This window comes from Rattus norvegicus, chromosome 9, assembly GCF_021556685.1.
Source record: "Rattus norvegicus strain SHRSP/BbbUtx chromosome 9, alternate assembly SHRSP_T2T, whole genome shotgun sequence".
Taxonomy (NCBI): domain Eukaryota; kingdom Metazoa; phylum Chordata; class Mammalia; order Rodentia; family Muridae; genus Rattus; species Rattus norvegicus.
In genome coordinates, this window is record NC_141542.1 from 8,302,020 (window position 1) to 8,327,409 (window position 25,390).

Below are 25,390 nucleotides of genomic sequence, written 5' to 3' on the forward strand. Positions count from 1 at the left end.
TGGAGGAGTGTTTGTCTTTCTCACATCGCTCCAGCACCTTCTGTCGCCTGAGTTTTTGATCTTAGCCATTCAGACTGGTGTGATGGGTAATCTCAGGGTTGTTTTGACTTGCATTTCCCTTATGAATAAAGATGTTGAACCTTTCTTTTGGTGCTTCTCAGCCATTCCATATTCCTCAGCTGTGAATTCTTTGTTTAGCTCTTTACTGCAATTTTTAATAGGGTTATTAGTCTCCCTTAAATCCAAGTTCATGAGTTCTTGGAATATTTTGGATATCAGCCCTCTATCAGTTGTAGGATTCATAAAGGTCTTTTCCCAATCCGTTGGTTGCTGTTTTGTCCTAAGCACAGTGTCCTTTGCCTTACAGAAGCTTTGTAGCTTTATGAGGTCCCATTTGTCTACTCTGGATCTTAGAGCATAAGCCATTCATGTTTTGTTCAGGAAATTTTTTCCAGTGTCCATGTGTTCAAGATTCTTCCCCACTTTTGCTTCTATTAGTTTGAGTGTATCTGGTTTGATGTAGAGGTCCTTGATCCACCTGTGCTTAAGCTTTGTCCAGGGCAATGAGAAGGGGATGATTTGTACTCTTCCGTATGCTGACCTCCAGTGGAACCGGCACCATTTGCTGAAAATGCTATCTTTTATCCACTGGACAGTTTTGTCTCTTTTGCCAAAAATCAAGTGACCATAGGTGTGTGTGTTCATTTCTGGGTCTTCACTTCTATTCCACTGGTCTAACTTCCTGTCTCTGTACCAACACCATACAGTTTTTATCATTATGGCTCTGTAATACTGCTTGAGTTCAGGGATGGTCATTCCCCTGGAAGTCCTTTTATTGTTGAGGATAGTTTTAGCTATCCTGGTTTTTTTTTTATTCCAAATGAATTTTCAAATTGTTCTGTCTAACCCTATGAAGAAATGGATTGGAATTTTCATGGCGATTACATTGAAACTGTAGGTCACTTTTGGAAATATGCAATGTTTACTCTCTTCATCCTGCCAAGCCATGAGCATGGGAGATCTTTCCATCTTCTGAGATCTTCTTCAATTTCTTTCTTCAGACACCCGAAGTTCTCGTCACACAGATCTTTCACTTGCTTGATAAAGTCACACTGAGGTATTTTTACATTATTTGGGGCTATTATGAAAGCTGTTGTTTCCCTAATCTCTTTCTCAGCTTGTTTATCTTTTGTATAGAGGAAGGCTACAGATTTGTTTGTTAATTTTATACCCTGCAACTTTGCTGAAGTTGCTTATCAGGCTTAGGAGTTTTCTGGCTTAAGTTTTGCGGTCACTTAAGTATACTATCCTATTGTCTGCAATACTGATATTTTGACGATGATGATGATAACAGCTATTACCTTTGGAGGTAACATAAGTGGATCCAAGTGGCCCCTAGCACAGGCAAGCAGCGCCTTTTGCTTCTAACAACTCAGTCACTTTTCAGAGTTATATCGTGTCTTAGCAAGTTTTGTGTCAATTAGACAAGCTTGGCCCAGACTGACAGCAAAATTCAGTTGTCTTGCTTAGGAAACTGAGCACTGAATGACTAAACTCCCATGCAGTGATGTGAGTCATTCCTGGAAACAAAGACTTCTAATTTGCTTCTTCCCTCCCTTTTGAGGCTTTGTGTGTAGCTACATAGTCCATTTTGTTTCTACATTCATTTCCTTTAAACTTTTAATTCCGTCATATGTGTCTGAGTGACAACATGTGCACATGACTGTGCATGCCCTTGGAGGCTGGGTGTCAGATCTCCTGGAGTTGCAGGCAGTTTTAGGCACCCTGACATGGGTGCTGGGAACCAAATCAGTTCCTCTGCAAGAGCAGTACTGACTCTTAACCTCCGTGCCACCTCTCCAGCCCCAACTACCCAATAAATTTTAATGAGTTTCCTTCCTGTGTGAGTTAGCCAAAGGCACTGGGCCAACTGCCTTACTGAAATGGGTGGTGATTAGGGTCAGCCAAAGTGCTTTCTGAGAGGAGAACTCACAGCTGAAACACTCACAGGTCTTTGTACCATGTAACCTCACATCCCCTTCCTGCTTCCAAACTCTGCTAGAGTCCACTGCAGTTTCACAGAAACCTCCCTCCAATGCCGTTTGGTGAGGAGCATCATGGAAAGGCCCTCTGTACCATTATGTTACAATATGATACAGTCAAGGACTATGTGCTGGACTATGAGATGACCTAGAACAGAAATAATTCAGCAGGAACAGAAGCTTAGAAATAATGTGCAGGAGCGTAAATCTTACTCTCAGGGTTCCCTGGGAGATGGGAAGAGATGGAGCTCTTTCCACTGCTCATGGGCTCAGATCTGAGCCAATTATTCCTTGACCTCCAAGTGGGTTGTCCCCTCCTCATTTTATAGCCCAAGTCCTGCTTGTTCAGCTTTAACTGCCGGGACATGCATAGAGGTTTATGCAGTCAACACTTAGTTTCCTACACAAATGATCTGGAGATGTCAATGTCAGTCTGAAGCAAGCTGAGTTGCCTCAAAAGATTTGTTCAGAAAAATAACTGTCACGCCCACTTTGGCCAGCAAGGAAGACGCAACATGGTTGGATTCTTCTCAAAAGCCTTTACTGCAGGACACCTTCATTGTTGACACAGGGAGGCGGCGGTGGCAGCAACCAGCCCTAAGTGTTACAGCTGTAAGTGTTACAGCTCCAAGTGTTACAGCTTCAAATGTTACAGCGCCGAGCGGCAAAGCTGCTCGCCTTATATACACAACAGTATGCTAATATTCTTTCAGGGATTGGTGGGGCACGAGTCACCCCACTGTCATCCCAGCTACTTGTCCTCCAGACATTGGCGCGGATTGAACTTGCATTAGCATAGTACCGCCCCAGCCAGACTGAAGTCAGGTGCAAAACCACACACATGCGCAGTACTGTTGTTCACCACAGGAAGGCGCCAGATTCACCTCATCACACAGCTGCCCTGACAGGGGACAAGCCCGCGCATGCATGGTAAGTTATTCACATTCGGACAGGGCTGGCTGTAGGCGCCATCTTTACTTCGCCGCGCAGCTCCCTACAAATAACTTTCAAAGGTGATTGGTTTGCATTGCTTGAAAGTGCATCTAGCTTGGCATCTGATTTAACCATGCTGCTTAAGACAACACGCCAATTAAAAATGTAAAAGTGTATGTAGCGATTCAGAGTAGCCATAGCAAAAATTGTGACCATGGTCTTCAGACGAATGAAGCTCCCCAGTGCCTACATCAGCCTAAATTTTCTGTCCAAAATTCTAGGCTTTTAGAACACAGAACTGGCAGAGACCTTTAGGAGTTCTTGAGTTTAAATCCTCATGGGAGGAGAGAACTGATTCATGCAAGTTGTCCTCTGATCTCCACAAGCATGCCATCACTTGTACACACGTGCATGATCGCGCGCGCGCGCACACACACACACACACACACACACACACGTCTCTGAGATGCCACATGAGGAAGGAAGCACCTGAGTTCTGGCTGTTGCCCGCAGACTGGTACACAGCACATAAGATTTCCAATGGGAAGAACACCCAGGACCAACCAGAGGACAAGTCAGAGCAGGATCTGGAAGTCCAGGACAGGTACCTTGCAAATGAGTCTGCTTGCATGAGACAGCACATTAGTGGACCAGGTAGCTGACTACACTCAGGGGCCCATGCTGGAGGTACTATGCCTGGATCATTCCTGCTACATCTCCTGATGCCAGTGCGCCAAGGCTGGCCTGCTACACCAACTACTGCACTTCATGGCCTGACTCTTGATGTAAACACCAAGTAGCATATGATGTTCGTAAACTGTTTTGTTGTCTCCATACACACTCACGTCCTTGACCTGCAGAGAAATACTGCACAACACAGCAACACTGCATACCTGGATTTCAGCAGAAAGAAGTGTGTGACTCTGCCCCATATGACTTCAGGAGACCAGCACACAAAGCAGAAGCCCCGATGGCCCACAGACATTAAAGGACTAAGAGGAACGCAGCAGCACTTTGGGCTTGCTCTGTGGGTCAGTGGTGTCAAGAAGGCATTGAGTTTAACACTAATTATTTTTTAAGTGGCATGAGCCAAGGACTTCTTCAGCTCATTGTGGACATTGAGATGTCTATTTCTATTATCTAGGAGTAATAGAGGCTGTGGAGGTTGGACTGGGCAATAGAATGTGGACAGAAGCCAATGCTACTTGTGCACTTAAGCACGTGGCTAAATTAAACTACTCAAAAGCCAACCAGAAGCTACCAATGATTAAAATTATTTTTAATTTAATCAATTAAGTTAAAATTAGTTTTAATTAAATTAATAACTTAATATAAAATATTTTCAACATCCACATATATAATAAATAAATTCGAGTGTAACCATATTTCCTCTGTTAATAGCCCCAGGAAGGTAAGGAAGCCATATAGAGATTTATTTCTCAGCTTATATGAATCATGCTGCTAACCTTGCCACATTGAAATGTTTACTGCCAGTTTTTATCTTAGCAATTGTTTCCCACAGTTTGAATAAGGTTTCTGTAAGATTTCAATAATGTGTCACATACCTTGGGAGGATAATGCTTCCCTAGGAGCCATGAAGTATCTAAAAATAACCTCGGCATTATGATTGAGAAATACTCTCTCAAGTTTGTAGTCAGGGGAAGTCGAGACACCTCTGAGACAATGTAGGCTATGGCTTTGGTTGCCTCCCAGAATTTGAAGATCAAACTCTATTGCTGAAGACATGACACCCTTTGGACACAGGACTGGGAGGATTTGAGCTCATCCCCAACAAACGACTCTCATTGTCAGAAGGCACCGAGAAAGTGGAGTGTTTGGTCGTCCTATCTAACCGCAAAGCCCAGAAACCACAGCCCTGGCTGGATGGCAACATTTCCACAATGGTGAAATACTGGCACCTTTATCTCTGGTGTCATGGAAGGGTTAATGATCTAAAAGTCTCAGAGGAGCTGGAAAGCTCTGGCTAGGAAAGTCAACAAGCTGTTAACATCTGTGGGCAGTTAGGTTACTGGACGCTTCTGATAAGGTCATCATGTCAACCTACGTTGGCATTTACAAGTCCATGATGCAGAGGAACGGATGTACACATGGAATCTTCCACTGCTGAAGTTTCCTTTCTGCTCTAAAAAACCCTCAAGTCTCCTCCACTCCCCTGGAGGGACCCTATACTGTTCTAGTGAATGACAGCCTGCTTCTGTTGAGGTTGGCAACTTCCTTGTATTCATGTTGCCTCCTTCTGTCCCATCTAACATTTGGTGTTGAAACTGGAGAGGAATTTAGGGCTCCTGTGACCCCCTCCCCTGGTTGTCGTTTCTCCATCACCTCCCTTTGCTGACACCCACCCACTGTGTGGTTTCCTTGGCTTCCTACAAGCTGAACAGCTGCCTGTTGCAGTTTGAAACCTCTGGGCCTTGGGATTCTTTTTCTACCTAAGATCCACATTCTGGGCATTACTGGCAAGCCATGTAAACATGGCTCAGGCTCATTGTAAAACCTGTCCTCCTATCTCTCCAACTCGCCAGAACAGAGTCTCTTGGTTCCTTGTTTCCTAGAGCACATCCACTACTGCATGTTGATAAGTTAAGTCTTGGCCAGTGCCAGGAGGGGCCCCAGACCTAGGCTTTCTCCAGAACTCCAGGGCTTCCTTGGTCTTTGCCACCTGATAGGCTGGGACACGATCTTCTGCAATTCATGCTCGTTCCTCCAGCTGCTGCCAGGACCCAGGTAACAACTTAAGAAATGACTGTATTCTCCTTTTTCCTTGACCTTCTGAGATGGGTTCCAAATTGTCTGTGCTTAAGAACGCTCTTTGGCATGCCTAAAATCAAACCTCAAAACTTCACCCCATACTCTTACATAGGTCTCAGTTCATATCTGGCCCTAATATCAAGTATACAACAGCCACACCCAACGTGGACTGAATAATTTCCGTTCCCAAATCCTTACCGGCCTAAAGGCAAAATGGCGAATACTGAAATTCCTGCCTCAAATCTTTTACTGCCACTCCCGTTGTTCACTCTGTTCCTTCACTTCTGCATGACAGCTCTAAGTCCCAACCCTACTCCTAAGCCCTCTGCGATGTTATCCTGCAGGCGAGCCTGCACCCTATCCAACTGTTCTCACACTCTGCCTATCCGCTGCCCGTGGACAAACCCCTCACCTCTCTGTTTGACACAAAAGGTCCAACTGAGACCTGAGCCCTCTTCCCTCCCACGGTCCCCCCTTAATCCTGCCCAGAACAAAAGGACAGTTCTGATTCTGGTTCATGTGTTTGCTGATGGTTTTAATTATTCCAGGTGTGGCACAGTAGAACCACTTCTGCTACGGCACCACATGGGAGCTGCTAAGCATCAGGCAATGGCGTCAGGAGCAGAGGACCCCTAAGTACTAAGTGATTTTGACAAACTGCCCTGTGCCTTGGAAGTTCACTGAGCAGCCATGGAGAGATGGGGTTTGCCCCGCTCCCTCCCGTCTAAGACTCAAGCATCTCTGTGTCTCAGTAACCTGTCTTAGGTCAGGCTGGCCCCTCCTCACTCTGAAACACCCTGAGAGGTAAAGGTGCTGTGCCCTTAAGGACAGTTAACTGGTGAAGCAGTTCCAGTGTAAGTTAGTGTTACTTATCTCCTCATACAGAGATGTCGTTAGGAAAACAACTATGGTAAAAGGACGCAAGAGTAAAAGCTAGCCCCTGACTCTGTGTCGGGGAGAAAGTAAATGGACACCATTGACCATCCCCCAACTGCGCTGGTAACATTCCCTGCAGACATTTTGGAATTTACTCTCCACCTGGGAACAAACGTTTGAGTTTTTAAAAGAGTCTTCCTTTCTTTCTCCTTCTGTCTCTCCTGCAACCCTGAGAGAACCTCACACTGTGATTCTGCCAACTCTAACAGCAATATAAGAGCTCCTTTTCCTTGAGCTGAGACCATGATGTTCCTTTCTCCGTCTCTTGTTTTGCTTTCCTGGGCCTCCCTGCCAAGGCCTAGGTACAGTCTTCTGTGTCCACACTAACCCAAAGAAAGTGTCCTTTAATTTTTAAAGAAAGGGCACACAAGTCCACATTTAATCTGTGATTTATATGGACCCCACAGGGACTTGTGTCCTGATGGGACATGGGTTCACTAGATCATGGGGCTGCACACAACAAAAATGGAGACATCTATAAAACTCCCAATCCCGCTAAACTGTATCTCTGTTATACTAGACTAAGGAGGTAACATCAGACAGTAACTAAAGGGGTTTTGTCATTTTAGTGGTTTGGGACTCAAAGGATAAACTGCCGACAGCAGTACAAGCTGGCACAGTGAGCTACAGCCAGCTGCACTGAGTCTGAAGCCCTGCTCTTGCTGCCTCACTTCTCCAGGCCCATTCTACTCTGAGATAGAACCTGACCCTGCCCTCAACACCCCTGAGCGCCTCTCCCATGTGTCTGCTTTTGTTTCTGCATGATCTGGAACTAGCAATATATCTCTAGAGAGCCCTGTTAGATTTCCTTTTCACAATGAAAAATATAGAAAACAATCTCAGCAAATAATAACCTTCAAAATCTTGGTTTTTAAATGTATCTGATGTGTGATCCTGTTTATATAGACCGAGTACATGCGATTATGGTTTGCACACCATGTACTTAGCACCAAATTGACTTATGAGTAAGTGCTCACGTAAACTGACGTTGTCAGCTTGGCTAACTTCATCTTATTCCTGGTAAAACTAACATTTTTAGAAACAAAATAATCGATAAGCACATGCACACACACAGGTGCGCACGTGCACGCACACACACACACACACACACAAACGAACACACACACACACACACAAATATAATTAAAAACTATGACCACATGAGTTAAACAAAGAGAGATGGGTGATGAGTCTGAACCTTTCTTTGGGACAATTAACATGAGTTTTCAAATTTATTTATTTTATGTATATATACTTTTAAAGGGGGAATAAGAGGAGGGAGCTCTATCTGTATGATTATCTGAGTATAAAAAGCCCTCATACACACTGAATAAGACCTTTTCAGTGGGTGGAATAGGCTTGATTCTTTGGCACAGAAAAGGCCATTCTGAACAGGACACTGATACCACGGGCATGGAGACCGCATCAAGGTGAAAAACTTCTCACGGGAAAGGACAGCATCATTTAGGCAAACCAGCAGCCTACAACATGGGAAAGAGGGTTAATAGCTAGGCTATGTAAAAAATGAAACTACCTAAACACGAAGAAACAAAACTCAACTAAAATGTGAGATGCAGAATTAAGCAGAGAATTCTCAAAAGAGGAGGCAGGAGTGTGCGGGAAGCACAATGGGCGGTTATTCATCTGCTAAGAAAAGTGAAGTTAAATGAGGATTAAACTGTGAGGGAGCTAGGAGAGCAGGGTAGAGCAGGAGGTAATGTGGAGAGTACAGTGCTGTTTAATCTGGGAGAAGGGGTTTACAAGTAAAAACACCGTGTGAGGCCTTTGAATTAATTAAGAGGGAGGATATTTATCAGCTTTCTATTTAAAGTGTATGTTAAAGCAGTAAAAGAGGCAGGAGTGGTGGGCCCTCAGGAGGCAGAGGCAAGTGGGTCTCTGTAAGCCAGCCTGGTCTACAGAGAGAATTCCAGGGCCTCCCAGAGAAAGTCTGTCTTGAAAGACCAAGGGCAGAGACAGAAAAAGAAAAAAGATCCTGCAATCCAAACATGCCATTCCTATTCATGGTAAATGTTTTATAATCTTTTGGGGTGTATGTCTGTGCGTGTGTGTTTGTGTGTGTGTGTGTGTTTGAGAGAGACAGAGACAAAGAGACAGAGACAGACAGACACGCAGGCATGCGCGCACGCACACACACAGAGAGAGACAGAGAGAAAGGGAGAGAGGGAGTGAGGGAGGGAGAGAGAGAAAGAGAGAGACAGACAGAGACAAAGAGAGAGACAGAGAGAGACAGAGAGAGACAGAGACAGAGACAGAGACAGAGACAGAGACAGAGAGAGTGCTGACAGGGAATTAATGCCAGGATATCCTTCTAACATGCTGGACAAGCACTCTATCCTGTGCAGCATCCTCTGCAGTTCTCTCTTTCCTTTAATATTGAAACAGTGTTGGTAAATCATCAGGGCACCCTTGAACTTTTTGTTTTCTTTGCCTCACAGACTCTCCTCCCAAGCAGCTGGGGTTAGGAGATTGCACCCCTAAGACCTACTTCCGGTAGGGTTCTCTTTGAAAAGTCATGTCTGTGAGGACCCCTTCACGTCTCTCCTTTTCCGAACATTTATAAAACACCATGCCTAAGAATCTTTTGCAGGGAATTGGATATTGCACTGGGAAGGCCCATTTCTTCATTTTGAGATTCTGGTTATAAACATGTCATAAATATAAATGCCAAACTCCGGAAATGCAGGTGTAGAGAGTCAAATTCTAATCAGACTTAAGTGATGTGGGGTTTTGCTCTAATCTCTATGGTGCTCTCCGTTCCCCAAGTCCATGTTTTTCCTTAGGGTGCTGCCTTTCCAGAGTACTGGTATGCTGCAGGGTGCTCAGTTCCACATCTGTCTGCACTATTTCAAAGTTTTCCTTCCAGCCCACACATCTTTGCCTAGAGCTAGAGGTTAGAACCATCTGTCCCTGCTCATTAACCAACCATTCCAGATCTGTATGGTGGTTTTTTTTTTCTCTGTACTAAAATTAGGACAGTCCAGGCCCGTTGTTACACCGTTCACACCACAATATAGTTACCTATCAAAGGCCAGGGGAGAATCAGATCTTCACCACTGCAGTTTCCAACTTGTCTTCATTTTGGAGACCTTGGAATTTCCCTCCCTTTAAGTGGGTGCATCCATCCCTATTTATTTTATTTTATTTTTTATTTTATTATCATTTTATCCAGCATTACTATATAGTTAATGGCAATTTTAAGTCTCTCGTTTTGCCAGTTCAAAAAAAAAAGTAATATTTTTCATCACTACAAAAAGTAGTCATGACGGAATATGGCGCTCAAGCTGTTCAGTGATAGGAGATTATCTCCACCCACCACCCTACAGCGCGGCTTTGCTGTAGGTAGGCCCCATTTCTCCGACCTTGAGAATGTTCTCGAATTCTCTCAGCTGGCCTAGCCTGTTTCTGTCAAGCCTACAGGAAATGCTCGCATCACAGCTTAAATGCCACGAAGGGAGAAATATTCTCGTGCGTGTTCACTGCTGTGTCCCTTGTACCTGATATTTCAGGCACTTTTCCCAAATGGGGAAAAAACGGGGGGAAAAAAGTCCTGACGGCTGAAGGGCCAGCCTGTGAGCATGTCCTCCAACACGCAACCGGACTCAACCTCCTACATGTGGCTGGCGAAAGGGGCGAAGGGGTCCGGCCAGGCGCTGCCTTCTGTCTAGAGGTGCCTGTTATTTTCTATTTCTAGGTGCGTTTCGTTACTTTTCCATTCAGTCGCCGGTCTTTTCCAACGGGATAACCCTGTGTATTCAAGGCGCCATTTTGAGGGAATGACTGGAATAAATGCTTTCCTGAGAGAACTCTGACCACAGTTCTGCACAGCACGTGTTTCAAAGCGTCTTCAGACACGGTTCTGGGGGACCCGGGAGTGGCGTGAGTCTGTCTGTCCGTCTGTCTGTGGGGCTCGGGCCTAGCTGGCCCCGAGAACTGTACCTCACGCATGCCCCACGCGCACCCCTCACCTACTCGGGTGGGCGTCGTGGGTCCTCCAGTCCCCCTGCGAGGGCCGAGCGCTGCCGCCCATTGGCTGAAGCCCACCACGAGGCCAGCCCCGCACAGTCATCCCCGGGGGCGCGCCGCCCACGCCTCAGTGACTCAGTGACTCTCGCCACGCTCGCTTCCCGACTCCATTGTCTCCGAGGCCCTTGGCTCTCCTTCCACTGCCTCCGCGACATTTTGCCCGTTGGTGGCCAGGCCGCCACTCCGCAGCTGCCCCGAGTAGCTGCTAGCCGCGTGGCTTCTGTGCCATCTTCGGGTTTTTTTCCAGGGGAACTCCGGCTGCCATCATGGTGAGTCAAGGGCAGGCCCTGGGTGACAGTGCAAGACCAGCCAAAAGCCAAAGACTCCTTACAGGGAGGATGAAATTCGGCTTTTTTGATGTAGCACGAAGAAATGGGGGCGAGGGCAAAAAGGGGTTCCTTCGTATTTCCGGTGCTGGGTTCCCCACTGGACAGCCCCCAGGGTAAGGCCTGGAGGGCAGGAGTTGAGGCCTTGTTGACTTTGGGTCCTACACAAGCACTGAGGGGCCCCGGGAGATGGCGGGAGGCCGGTGGCCACGGGCAGCCCTGGGGACCTCGGGCTGCTCCAGGGTGGGCCGGGTGCAGGACCTGGGCGTCACGTGACAGCCCTTTCCCGCCTTTGGGGGTAGGTGCCTTGGGTCAGGCCGGCTGCCACCCAGCCCTGAGGCGACTACCGGGTAGGAGCTGGCGCGGGCTCCTCTGCTAGGTGACGCCTAGGCTGGCAGAGGCAGGGCCTGTGGACTTCTGGATGCCAGCCCTGTCTCCCCTGGCTCAGTCAGTATAGTTTTGGGGGGCTGGAGGCAGGGCCTTCGCAGGCCGCCATTGGCCAGGCCCTGTTGACAGTGGTGCCTAAGAGGTGGAGGTGGCTTGGCCTCAGCTTGAGTGTTTAGCTCAGGTGTGCGTGGGATGGGGAGGAGCCAGAGGCCTGAGTGGGGTTGGGGGAAGGGTGAAGGAGGGGATAGCAGGACAGGACACCTGCTGAAATCCCTACTCTACCCCAGGACACTGGCTTTGTAGCTTCCAGGGTAACTTAGGCTACAGTAAGACTCTGCCTCAGAATCAGTACTGCAAACGTTGATGGCCATTTAGTCACAAATCCCTTGTGAGTTGCATCTCGTTTATAATTTTTTTCATTTTCAAGGTAAAGGAAGAAATTTATACAGTTTACGACAGATGTTAAAAAAGAGTTGGACTTTAGTAATCATTTGTAAAAATTGTGAATCACAATTGTGAATTATCTATCACAATAATTAAGATCGCACAATACTGGACAGTTTACTCACTACATTAGTGTCAGAAATGTGATGACTTCAGGCTTTATATAGGGTAGTATTTGTGACATACATGGAAATTTGCTTAGCATAGTGATTTACTTACATTTCAAAAATGTTATCCTAAAATCTTTTAATAACTATTCTCAGCTTCTAGCAATATTTGATATGTGGATATTCAGATATAATGGAATGTGTTACTATACATAATAGGAAAGTGTGTGTGCTAGCCTCCAAGTTCATTGCTGGTATTCTAATATTCTCATTAACTCATAGCACATTTGGAGATATAATTAATCTGCCTTAAGTTTAATACAATTTTTTTCAGTATGCTATTATAGTCTACTGGTGGGTAAGATTATACTTTTCCACCAGTGTCAGTAGTGGGCCTGTAGGTGTGGGGAAAATCTCAACTATTGGGGGTAGTGGGGGCCAGAGGCCAAGGCAAGAGGATCACTTGAGCCCTTTAGAAATTCAAGTCAACTTTGGCAGTGTAAAACATCCTTTAAAATCTGTTGTACTCAAGAAATAGTGGCATGAGTTTGAAGCCAGTCTGGTGTACACTTCAGGCCAGCCAGATTTACATAATAAGGCCCTATCTCTTAACTTTAAAACTTACACTTTCTTGAACATCAGAGTTTGACTGACAAGTATTTGGTTGTCGAGTGGTTTTGATCATATTTTAAAAGAAGTAACTAAAGCATTTATCTGTCGTGGAAGTTTTAAATAAAACAATATTAAGCATACAGTAGGCATTAGGTCTTATTAAAATGGAGTTCTTTGCTTTCTTGGTTTTGAGTGTCACCTACTGGGTAAGGACCAGGATATGGTGTGCTTTCTTTAATACATAATACACTATTAAGACGAAACAGATTTTATATTTACTCAGGTGAAACAGGTAGTTTAAGCCCAAATCAAGCATCCTATGATATTTAATGCTTTATTTTCCTTCTCATTAAATTTTCTCATTCATATTACTTTTGTATATAGAATACAATTAGAAGACATAGGAGATTTTTTTTTCTAATATTTTTACAAAAGGAAACCCAATATTTTGAAAAATGAAAAGCAAGTTCTCCTGAAAGAATAAAAGAAGTCAGCAGGTTAAAAAAGCCCCAATAAATGTAGGTATTTGACTAAGTCCATGTTTGTTGTGTTCTGTTGTATTACCTCTTCTGTACACACATTCTCAGTTAAGTTCTACTTAGAAAAATTCATGTTAACCAATTAAGAATCTACTGTATGGTGATTGTAGAGAGTTTGGATCAGAATCAGGAAAAGGTGAGTTGTGTGTATAGACTCCCTGAAAATAAAAGATGGTGTCGTCTCTATTAACTCCCGAAAATTTCAAGATGGCAGTGGGGGCTTATATGGTGTTATTCAAGAAAGAGCTATTTCAAAACATGCATTAAACACAGTAGTATTAAGGAATAGGAACAGAATTCATGTATTTCTAAACTCGCCGGACATTAATATGGCGGTGTTAATTTCTATTAATTTGCTAACAGAAAGGCAAAGAAAAAAGATTGATTTAAGAGTTTGATACTTTTCTGTTTGGGGTTTTGAAGAGCTGTTTTGTTTACATTGGAGTTTTAATGTGCTTTGGATTTAACATACTCAGTAAAATTAAAATTTAATAATTTAATTCTTCCCTTCCAATTTGTATCCCTTTGAGGTCATTTCTCTGGCTAGGACTTCAAGAACTATATTGAATAAGTAGGGAGAGAGTAGGTAGCCTTGCCTAGGCCCTGATTTAGAGGGATTGCTTCACATTTCTCTCCATTTCTTTAATGTTAGCTACTGGATTTCTCTGTATTGCTTTCAATATGTTTAGGTATGGACCTTGAATTAATGGCCTCCCATTACCTTTGTCATTGTTAGGATACTAGTAGGATAGGTTTGATTGAAATATACTCTCAAGAATATTAACAAAACCATTGCCTCTTGTGTACCATCTGACAAGATGTCTTGTGACATCTACCAAGTTCACAGACAGTTCTTCACAAACGTCCCAAAGCCAGCAAATTGGAGCATGAAGAAAGCCATGTCCAAGGCATTCAAAACCAGCCTCCTCACCAATGCCCCCAGAAAAGGCTTTCTTAAAAGGAGGGAGGTACTGAGACAGTTGACCATCATACACTCAGAGAAGACTGTGCCAGGAGAATTGGGGAAAGATTGTGGGAGAGAGTAATTAGGTATCAGTAGTCAGTGAGTAGAAAGTAAAGTGAAAAAGAAAAAATATATAAATAGAAATAAAATAAAGTTCTTTAACAAAATGGGACACAATGTATTGCTGAGCTATACTGTGTTTACACTTGCACAGGCTTTAACATCTAGAGAGACTAGATGTGATGAAGTAGGATGCCCTTGTCATTTACATATACTATGTATACAGCAAAGATAAATGAAGTGGAGAACACACAGATCAAAGTTCCATTGTTCCCTCACACATATATGGCTCTGCTTCCCTTTATCAGGACTGTGGAGGCCAGTGCTCATCCAGGTCTCAGGGCTCAACCAAAACAGTCCCCTGTGATCTCTGGCCAAGTGCTCTTGTGTTCCCAAAGAACTCTGCCTCAGGCTGCAGAGGCACTGAGGGGCCAGCCTTCACCTTCAAGGTGCAACCACTCTTTCAGCCTTTCAAGGCTCTCTGTTACTCAACTGGAGGCTTCAGCAGAGGCCTTTCATCTCAATAACAGAAGCTTACCTGATCCAAAACATTGGGAAGCCATCCTACACTCCTGATTGGCTGGTTATCTGAGACCAAACAACATAACTCTCTTCTTTATGCCTGTTTTCCTGATTTGAAAGTAAATAATGTGATCATCTGTGGTGTTGGTGGTAAGAATAAAATCCTTAACATGAATAATAGGACCATACAGAGCATGGGCTTCACATTCTAGATACAGAGTGAATAGCTAGAGGGAATTACCAAAGAAAATAATAAGAATCCTAAAAACAATTACAAAAATAATGAAATGAATTAAAACAAAAAGAAAAGCAAAAACAAAAATACCTTGTGGGTGCTGGATTTAAAGGCATGTATTGACTTTGACCAGCTTTGTAGGTATTTGAAATAAAAAGCAAACAAACAAACAAACAGCCTTATTACACTTGCAGCTGTTGCAGGAGAGAAAGCTGGTAGATATCCTGTGCTGCCGCCCCCATGCTGTGATTCTGCAGCAGCAAGTTCCTTGGGAATAGAAACCTGTATGCAGTGGGATCCCTTGCTGGCCCTGGCATCTCAAAAATAGAGGCTTCCCTAATCCAAAACCTTGGAATCCAGTTTACTTCAGGCCAGGAATGAAGTCAACCATCATTAGTGAAAGAGGAAGGGAAAATTACATAGGAAAAATATGTGCCTTAATCAGAAAAGATCCTCAACTTCTAAGACCTCCACAATCTCCACTCCTCTCTTCTGGGCTTTGCATATTGATGTTGTATAACTCCAGATGGTAGGAAAAGGCAGAGTTCTTCCCAGAAAAGTCATACATGATTTTCACCCTGACTTATGTGAGGTGAGGTGGCATCGTATCACAGAGTCAAGAAAGCCGGGATAAGAACACAGAAGCCACAGATGACAATGCCAAATGGACTCCCTCCTGAACTTATGGACCCATTAAAATTGAGGTTTAGCCTAATCTTAGGCCATTCCACTCCCTGCCCACCTGCCTGCTTTTTATGTTTGCTATGAGTAAAAGTTCAGCTTGTAGCCCCAATATCTTCATGATTGGACTTGGAAATTCAGGAAGAATGATATTGGAGAAGGGATGGGTATGTGGTTTCAATGTGGTAACACATGGTCCAGGTTGATGTTTGCTCAGTGATGTCCAATTTAATTGTCTTGTTATATTTGTGAAAGGGAAGATATCCAACTTAATATATAAAAGGTACAGAAATTTATTATTTTATATATGGCCTATAGTTGATCCCTATGTTCCCAAGAAAAGGGAGTTTTTATTGCAAAAAATAGGATTATAGATCATTGATTCTGTGAAATACATGGATATGTAAATAGAAACAATGTCAGATGTCATGGTCTGTACAGTAAGCAAATATTCCCCGGTTTTATGCAGTCAGAGGTCTAGAAAAAATACATTGGCCTCCAGAAAAAGGGAAAACCTTAGGAATCGAAATGTGTGTCACATGTATTGTCTTGGGTAGTAGATTTACTTTTAAGAAAAAAACTGCCTCCTCCTTGGTCCCTAGAGATTTGGGTGCTAAGAAAAATCTGTTCCCTAATTCAGGGTTGTAAGCAACTCTCCCCAGCAAAAGCATTGATGACCTCTAATGAAGCAGAGAAAAACATCTAGCTTTGGAATAGAGGTTGCCAAACAGTATTCCCAGTGACATATGAGAGACTGGAGGAAAGGGCCCCCACAGAAATTGATCCATTTGGGGAAAGCTAGTTAGCAGGTAGGCCATAGAACTTCCCACTGACATCATCAGTAAGCCCTTCACTGGAAAATCTATTGTATCTAAGAGATCCCTAGAATCTCCTGTGTGTGATGTCACCAGTGTTGTGGTGACACCAACTGCCTTTGGGATATTCCTTCAGTTCCCTTTGGGTTCACAAGCAGGCATGTTTCGCCAGCTGCTCAGGCTATTTCGCAAGGAAAGTGGAGATCAAGGAGAGACCACACCAAGGCAGAAGGAAGATGACCTCCTCTCTAGTAAAACAGGAAGGAGGAAATCATTCTGGGGAAGGCTTGGTGAGTCCTGGGCAGAGTTGGGGAACATCCTCAAGGAGGTAGGTTTGAGGTGTGTCTTCAAGGACTAGGCCTTACAAGCAGGAGCCTTGGTATTTCTCAAAGGCAAACCAAGAGTCAGGAGTTCCCGATCATTAATTTGAGAGAAAGCCAGAAAGTGGTAAGCCTTCAGTTTCTTTTCTGGAAGTTCTTTAATTGTGAGTGGCAATTGGAGGCACTGTGAGATTAAGCATGTTTCCATTCATGGTGAGGAGTTGAAGCATTTCATCCTCTAGATTACTGTAGGTTACATAAGTCTCTGATGGCGAGAACAAGGAAGGATGTGCCCCTGGAAATGAATTGAGTTCTCAGACACTTTGGGCTGAAAAATACATGATTAGAGCTTGATGGTGCTAAGCATTATGAACTCCAGGATTATGTGCACCACAGCTGATATGAGATAATAATGTCCCAGATGTTTATGTCTCAGTCAGATTCTAACTTTCAGTGTCAGGGGTCCTGTAATAGTGAGTGTGGCACGTGTATGGCATTAGAGCTTGGGAAGAGGGACATAGCTTAAGAATCCAGTTCAAGAAAGCTTTTCTGCTCTTTCAGGGATTCACCCAGTCTCTACCATTTCCCCTTCCTCAACCTCCTTTTGGGATTCAGAATGATGTTTTCTGCCCATGGGCCATAAAATATGCAAATTCACTTGGGTTTATCTATCTATCTATTTATCTATCAGGATTTGGTAGGAAGACATCATCCCAAAATGTCATCAGTGAGCAAGAGAAGTGTCGAAAGGAACTGGAGGAACTCAAACTTGAAATCCAGAAGTGTAAATTCGAGAGGGATGAACTTTATCAAATCCTGGACCTTTATATCTATGATGATTGGGACCTCAGGTAGTCATTATGCCCAGTAACCTATTCACCGTCTTGTGTTCTGTTCTCTCTCTGCTAACCCAAGATTTCCTCATAGCACGAGAGAGTTTCACCTCTCATCCTGGATTTTAAGGAGCCTTGGCAGGCATTTGCTTGTGAGATAAGCTAGGTGCTGTGTGTTTAGGGTCAACCCCCTTTGTACTTGACCCTGAGCTCCTTGGATTAGCATTGGTTCTGTTAATAGCTAGAAGGACCTGGTCACACTTGCTGCCTCTAAGTGAGGGAATGAAATGCCTGCACGTCATCACTCTTTTACTCTGATTTTGTTCATTATACACTGATTCTATGGCACCTCCATGCATGTAGTTGGGATTCTCCTTGTGTTTTATATGGGTTGGTATGTATGTATGTGAAAGTATTTGTGGGTTTTATGGTCACGGTCAGGGAGTCTGGGGAGTTTGATGGGATCTGAGGATTTGTGTGATGGACAGTTTGCAGGTCATGATGGTGTGGAAGCCCACAGGGATCAACAGAGCACTTTGCATCTTCTATTTACTTAGGTGGTAGATAGGACTCTCCTGAGGGAAGGAGGGGTTACAAATCCTCTTCCCTGTCAAAGTAGTTATGCCCTCTGGTAATTCAGGGAACAGTAGGAAACAAGGTTTGAGAATCCCTGTTTTCAAAACAAAAGAAATGTCATCACAACTATCTGTTGGACCCAAGCCACTCCAGTACAGAGGGTCTTTGCAGAACCATATCTCCACAGTCTTTGAAAGAGTCCTTATTTCAAAATAACTCTTTGCTGATTTGCATAGAAACATTTCCTTGAAAGAATTGTTGTTGGAGTCTCACTGTTGTGTTTTTGCTCTGGTCTTTGTGTTTGCCACATGATTCCCTACCCCCTCCTTTCTTAAATTTGAATTTTTTATTGGTTTTTTTATTTACACTTCACCTAATTCTGAAATCAGGAGTTCAGATTGTTATTTCTTCCTTGGGCCATGTCCCAACACAGGCTGGATGTCGAATTGCCAATACTTCAATCCGAACATGAGAGGAGAATGATGTCTATGCAAATGATGACCAACTCAATAAGTGATGCCATGGAGAGGTACAAGGAGCTCATACAAGCGAACAGTTCCTACCGGTGAGTCACTGACAGAGATGAGAACCCAGCACTAGGCAGGAAATGCTTCTGTCCTGTATGACTTTGAACCAGATTGAGGGCTCTGGTTCCGTAGTGTCTGACTCTTAACAAGAAGCCTGCCTCCTGGCAAGGGTCTTAGATTAGTAACTAATGGACTCATTTGTCATACATGGGAAGTGTGTAGAAGACACTCCAATTGTTATTTTCCCCATTGAGGATCCTCTAGATAGAAAGTTTTGAACCATGATGGGAATATCAATCAACTCTGAACCTGTAGGACTCTGACAGGAGATTTAAAGATCTGTGATGCATGAGAAACACATGGAAAGATTGTATAGCTATTGGGTCTTCAACTAACCCTCCGAGGGGATTTCCCCACTATGTGAAGATGGTTTTAGCACACCATAGATATATAAGCACCCATATGGACCATCTCTTCTTCCTTGATTTAGGTAAACCGTCTTAGTGTCAGGATTTTCAGAAGTACTTTGATTCATGTGGATTGTGGTTCTGGATTTGACCCCCTCTAGTTGGTGCTAACTTGTATAGTGTGGCTCTATTCTGCGGATATCTGGGGATGAAGACCCATGAAGGGATGATTGTACTTGCAAGAGTGAGAGGCAAATAGAAGCTGGCTGGGATTTACCATTGTTTGTTTGTGGTTCAGCATCAGGCACTCCCAGCTCCTGCGTGAACAAGCTCAATTGAAGAACAAAATACAGATTTTGCTGAATGAGAAGAGAGAACAGCTGGTGGAGCAGACTGAACTGCCAGCATCCTCTGTGGAGGCAAAGAGGCTCTGTGAAGAGGCCGGAATGAACATCTGTGTCCCCAGTGCCAAGCAACAGCAGGTAGGGTTAGACCTCAGGGTCAGGTTGTCCTCATGTCTTACCATAAACATAGACAAACCACTGTAACTGTCTATTGACTGATCCATGTACTGTCCTCTGTCTCATCCAAGTGTTCATTTATGTGATGGCTTACAAGGCTTTCTGTGGAGATAGCCCTTTTTCAAGAAACGGCATGTTTGGAAAGCAAAAGCTCCTGCTCTTTGAGAATCTGCAGTTTGTTAAGGGAGATAAGTTGATCACACATCACAGCACTACATGCCATTATGTGTGGAGGGTGCTATGTGCAAGCCCCTCTTTAGACTAGAACAGGGCTTTGAGGGATGAAGCAAAAGCCTGGAGCTCATTTTCTTTACAGGGATCATTTGAGACTCCAGGAAGTAAGTAGTTTTCAAGGAGGAGAGCCTGGTGGAAATGGCAAAAAAAAGGTTCTAATTGTCATTTGTGGTAGCTTTTGTTCTTCCTCCCCCATCCCCCTCTATATGAAGATGGTGTCTGCATACTTCATAGATCTTGGGTAACTACAGAGCCTGAGGAGCAGCATGTCAGTCCTGTCTTATTTGAGTGCTCCTGGAGAGTTCACATCTGGGCCTTACAATATGAAGCTGGTTAGAAGAGCAAGGATGTGGAAAAGGTTTCTCAAAGGCTGAGGGTTGGCATGAGAGATTTGAGACTTCAAGAACAAAGTTATGCGTATGTACCCCCAATTCTCACCAAGAAAGCTGCATTGCTGTGCTGACCTGCATCTTAGGGAACATGCGGGGAGGCCAGTTCATGACAAGCAATTTTGTCTAGTCATCATCCAACTTAGTCCTTTAAGCCCAGGTCTCTCAACAAACCTGAAGCTTCCTGTTTTGTGCTGGCCAGCAGTCTTTGCATCACTGGTCCAGTTCCAGGTGGAGCCCCCTCTCTTATTTTCTCAACACATTCTTAAAACATTCAGTGATTTTCAAAATAAGGATTAGATTTCTTCACTTTACCTGAACATAGGTATCCCCCTGGAAGACTCTGGTTTGTCTTATTGGTTTTGCCATGATCTTGCATGGAATCCTAGAGTGCATCCCTCTGCTGACATTTCTTTGCTGACTATATCATGGGCATGGCATTCTTTTAGGATAGACTCCCTCTCAATATTGTACAGTGCTGCATTTCAGAAAAGTCACTGTATGTTATTTATTTAGCCTTTTTCTGACTGACATTTAGGTTGTTTTAATATCACATGAACTCTAATGTGATGAAAAGTACCTGGTAAATGACCATGAGTCACTGCCTTCTCTGATGCTTCCAAGGTCTTCTATGAAGGAAACAGTGTAATTTTAGTGAGGGGCCTATGATGAGTCAGCATAGAGCTTGATGGAGTCTTTTCCTAGAAATCTCTGTCTTGGGAATTTGATGTGGTGTTGTTTAGGCTATTTGTGCAGAACATGTAACTTACTTGTAGGACCATCAAGTATCTGCATAGAAAGGTTTCCTGAAGTGGAAATGAGTACAGGCCAGGGCAGCACAGCCTGCTTGAGTCTAAGAGACTTGTACACAGCATTGTTCCCAGTAATTCCTCACTCAACAGGAAATGTGGTGCATAAGAGCAAAGTTTTCATTTGTGCATGTGAGTGTGTATCTGTGTGTGTGTGCCCGCGCACGTGCGCATGTGTGTGTGTGTGTGTGTGTGTTTCTGTGTGTGTGTGTGTGTGTGTGTGTGTATGTGTGTGTGTTTACCAGCAGTGGCTGAGCATGTTTATTCTCATGTTGTGTCTTTTTCTAATGCTGGATGATTTTTCAAGTCTTTTTGGTATGGGAATTTATATATAGGAGTGTGGGTGAGTGTGTGTGTGTGTGTGTGTGTGTGTGTGTGTGTGTGTTTGTGTGTGTGTGTGTGTTTGTGTGTGTATGTGTTTTTTCGGTAGTGAACGTCTGTTTCCCTCTATTTCCAAGTTTCATGAGAAACGAACTCTAAGAGTTCACTTTACATCCATGAAACATGAAATACAGCTGCCCAGTCATTTGGCATCTCCATCTAGCTCTGTACAGCCAAAGGACACTTAACTTATTAACTAATTCTGTTTTCAAAAAATTCATAACAGAATTATCTTGCGAAGTCTGGGGAGGAGTGGGAAACATGTTCAAGTGAGTCCGGTTTCACAGGGGTAACAAATGGTAAAGACCTGGATCTTGCAGGTCCCTTTTTGTTATGGTGTAGAAGCAGGACAATAAAGTTCTTTAGAAATGCAACCCCCAAAAAAGAGGACACAAAAACACCTGTAAAGTTAGATTTTCAAGTGATTAGGGGAAAACTACTGATCTGCTTTGAAATCCTTTGGAGCACATCAAAGGAAAGGAGTACAGGGAGGTAAGGGCAAGGCTTCTCTATAAAATCCATGAGTTTATGCTGCTTCTCTGTTCTTTGTGAATTGTGAAAGCCCACTGGAAGGTTGTGTCACTCACTGTGTCTTCTCCGAGGTTGCTTTCCACATTGCCTGCTACCATTTCTTTCCAGCTACCTTGGCAACTCCAGCTTCCCCTGGGCTGTTGGCTTGGATTTTATTCATTGAGAATTTGAGTTGCTTGGAGTTGTATCATCATACAGCAAAAGTCCCATATGCTGTGGTGCAAGAACAGGACAGTTTCAGGAGCCACTTTAGGTGCACAGATAATCCAAAGCACTCCCCTATGTTATCTGTGTAGTATTCTGCAAGTGCTGTTAATCAACATCATTGTCTCTCAGTTAATTTCAGCCTCAATGAGGTTAGGAGAAATGATGAACTTCAGATGGGTCTGGGAGTGTAAGAACAGGTAGCCCTATGAGAAGCCATGTTCAGAAATTGGAACAGAAGTTTTAGTTAACCCAGTGATTCCACAAAAAGGAGTAGGTGTTGCCACTGCAACTAGGGAGCATCAGTGTTGTAGTTGTCCCAGAGCAGCCTGGAAGGAGAATCAATCCAGACGTCCATCAGCCAAGGAGTAAAAATGTACCATAGGGTGGAGCCCTTTATGGATTCTTATTCAGTGTGAGATAATCCATGCAAGCTTTTACTTACTTACTCACTCAAAATATCTGTGGCACAATCACATTACCTGGAGAAAATTTATTGATTTCGATCCTGGTTATGGAGATTTCCTATGATTCTAGCTTTGGGCATGAAGTCACTCAGGCTATGGTAAAGAGAGCTTCGATTAGAAGAAGCTGCACACTGTGGGGAAAGTCTGAAAGAGTGAACAAGAACAAGAGTCTAGTCCACCACCAACATATGATCCCTTGCTGGGGAACAAGACTGCTCTACATAGCCTTGGGAACTTGCTAAGCAAGATTGGTAATAGGGAAAGAACCCTGAGTCTATATCGATTTATAAGAGGACAGCACATCACTGACTGAGCTGTTTATAGGCTCTTGTCACTATGCCACACAACATTTGTTTTTATGCCTCCAGCATATCCTGGGGAATCTTTACATTAAGCATTAATGTTCAGGTAGGAACACAGGCTGGAAGAAGCCATTTGAATATCCTTCCCTATATAAATACCCTTTTTGGGTGAATGACCACCCACATGGTTTTCAGCCTCAGGCAGCTAAAGAGCTACTCAGAGTATTGTTCTGGTACAGTTCATGTGAATTTTCCCCATGAAACAATATATATGATCCTTTGGATTTCTTGGTATTTTCTACTCCTTTCTTCCTGTGATCTCTCCGGAAAGATCTAAGGTCATATTCTCTTCTGTCCTCTCACAAATTGCCTTGCACTAGCAATAGACTTACAGGGGTGCTGGTGCGTTTCTACATCACAATCACCTTTAATGTCCATGTGTACGCTGGGAAGATTTGCATGGAGCACATTCTCAGTGATTACAGGATCTATGCAATTCCCATGGATTTGATGTGAGATGGCTTCTCTGTGTATTTGCAGGTACAGCGGTTAAAATGGAACCTAGGCAGGTTCCTTCACTGCAAACATAATCAGAACTTTCACCTCAGTTCTGGGCATGTTCTCCAGAAGGCATCCACATGGTATTCTAGGTTGCTCATAGCTCTCTTGAACTCCGATTCAGAGACAGCTACAATGTTATTATTCAATATATTATACCTGGACCAGTGGAAAAATATGCTCATTTTTTCTAAATTCCAGTACAGTGCATAGTCCACAGTTTAAATTCTAGCAGTTTTTAAAAGCTGAGATATAAATCCAAGCCCAAGTACTCTATGACACTTGAGGATGCAGGGACTTACCTCAGCTGACAGGTCATGCTGGATTGTCCAACTGAATAGAGCTGATGTAAGAGGGAGAGCAGAATAGACAACCCCTCACTAAACCTTTTTTCCCTTGCTCTGCCAGGTCTGAAATTCTCCAGCAGAAACTCAAACATGACATAGACCAGGACAAGATCTCCCTTGGTGAGAAGTGGTACAGGAGGAGCGCTAAGTGTGCACAGCAAATACACCACTATTGCATCTCATCTGTAATGTCCATAGCAATTGTGGACTGCATTTTCCTCCTTTAGTTTGATTTCTTTGGATTGAATAGGCTGTACTTTCACCTCGCCTCTCTCCAGCAAGTGTACAGCTTTGGAGGGACCCAGAGAAGTGCTGATGCACATCAATCAAGAGCTGCTGGTCATCCAGAAAGACTGTGCACGTGTAAATTTGTACTTGTCCTGATGGGTCATCCAAAAGGGTTTCATGGAGATCAGTTCACAACATTGGAAAGACTTTGAGACAAAGACTGTGATGTATTTTATGCTCAGTATTGGATGGTCTTGTCCTTCATACCCCACTCCAATAGAAGAGACCTCCTTACATTCCGCTTGAAAAGATTATTACCATCAGTAACTGCTTATCTATTATGTTCCAAGGCCAACTACGGGGTATAAATCTGTTCTGCAGAATGAATAGCAAAAGAATGTTTAGCACAATTCCTCTGTTTAGATTTTGGTTTGAGTTTTGATTATTTTGGTTCTTTGGTTTTTCTTGTATTCATTTGAAAGTTTGTTATTTATTTGTTTTTGTTTTATTCTTACAGTTGATTCGCTATTTTGATAAGGATATAGACTGTATATATTGACTACCCACATCTGGTTACTATTGAGTAAACTGGATGTATTCTTTTAAATAAAACAGTGATCTCAAACTCTTCACTCTTAAGAACCTTTTTATTGATCATTAGTGTCACCATCTGAAATCCCACAGCTATCAGGTAGCGATGGATCTCTGCATTCTCGTGGGGACTGGGCATCATAATTACTTCCCAGTCAGACTGAGATACAAAAGCCATTATACAGTCACTGTAGACTGTGTTTCCAACTGTGTGAATACCATGTTCATCATGCAAAAATTACCCACGGTGTAACCTTGTTGTCAGTATTTAGATACCACTTAATTATGCTGTTTTGTGGATGAGAGTGTTGAATATATTAATGGGATATACATCAGGTTTTCTGTAATATTTCCCAGGAAATAAAAGCATGGGATAAGGGAGATTAAAAGCAATCAGGAAGCCAACACCCAAATTTTGTTTTGGAAAGAACTGAACACCCAGAAATTTGGATGATCCTGACCACAGCACAGACCGTCACTTCTGTCCACCTCTGCACACATCCCTGGGCAAGAGGAAACTGCACAGTGCCTCCGATACAGGAATATGAGAGCAGTCAGCGACAGGAACCTACTTGGTCCAGCCTGGACCCAGAACTGAACTGAGTACCGAGAATATTTGAAGAAAACCAAAGGCATAGTATTCTGTGTTTCCTGATTGTGGCTTTTTTTAACACTCTAAATGCGATTTTGTTTTGTTTTGTTTTGTTTTTGGATATTTTTTCATTTCCATTTCAAATGTTATTCACTTT

General features: G+C 43.5%; 1 protein-coding gene across 6 annotated transcripts; it reads left to right on the forward strand.

The window, feature by feature from the left end:
• The first annotated feature begins 2,887 nt into the window (after positions 1 to 2,887).
• Positions 2,888 to 24,675, forward strand: 1700001E04Rikl (RIKEN cDNA 1700001E04 gene like). Of its 6 annotated transcripts, NM_001429531.1 has the most exon segments (6): positions 10,762 to 10,993; positions 16,589 to 16,706; positions 17,428 to 17,587; positions 18,579 to 18,710; positions 19,378 to 19,561; positions 23,884 to 24,675. In NM_001429531.1, coding segments are annotated over 6 exon segments (603 nt in total). In that variant the 5' UTR covers positions 10,762 to 10,990; the 3' UTR covers positions 23,890 to 24,675.
• Positions 24,676 to 25,390: the final 715 nt, after the last annotated feature.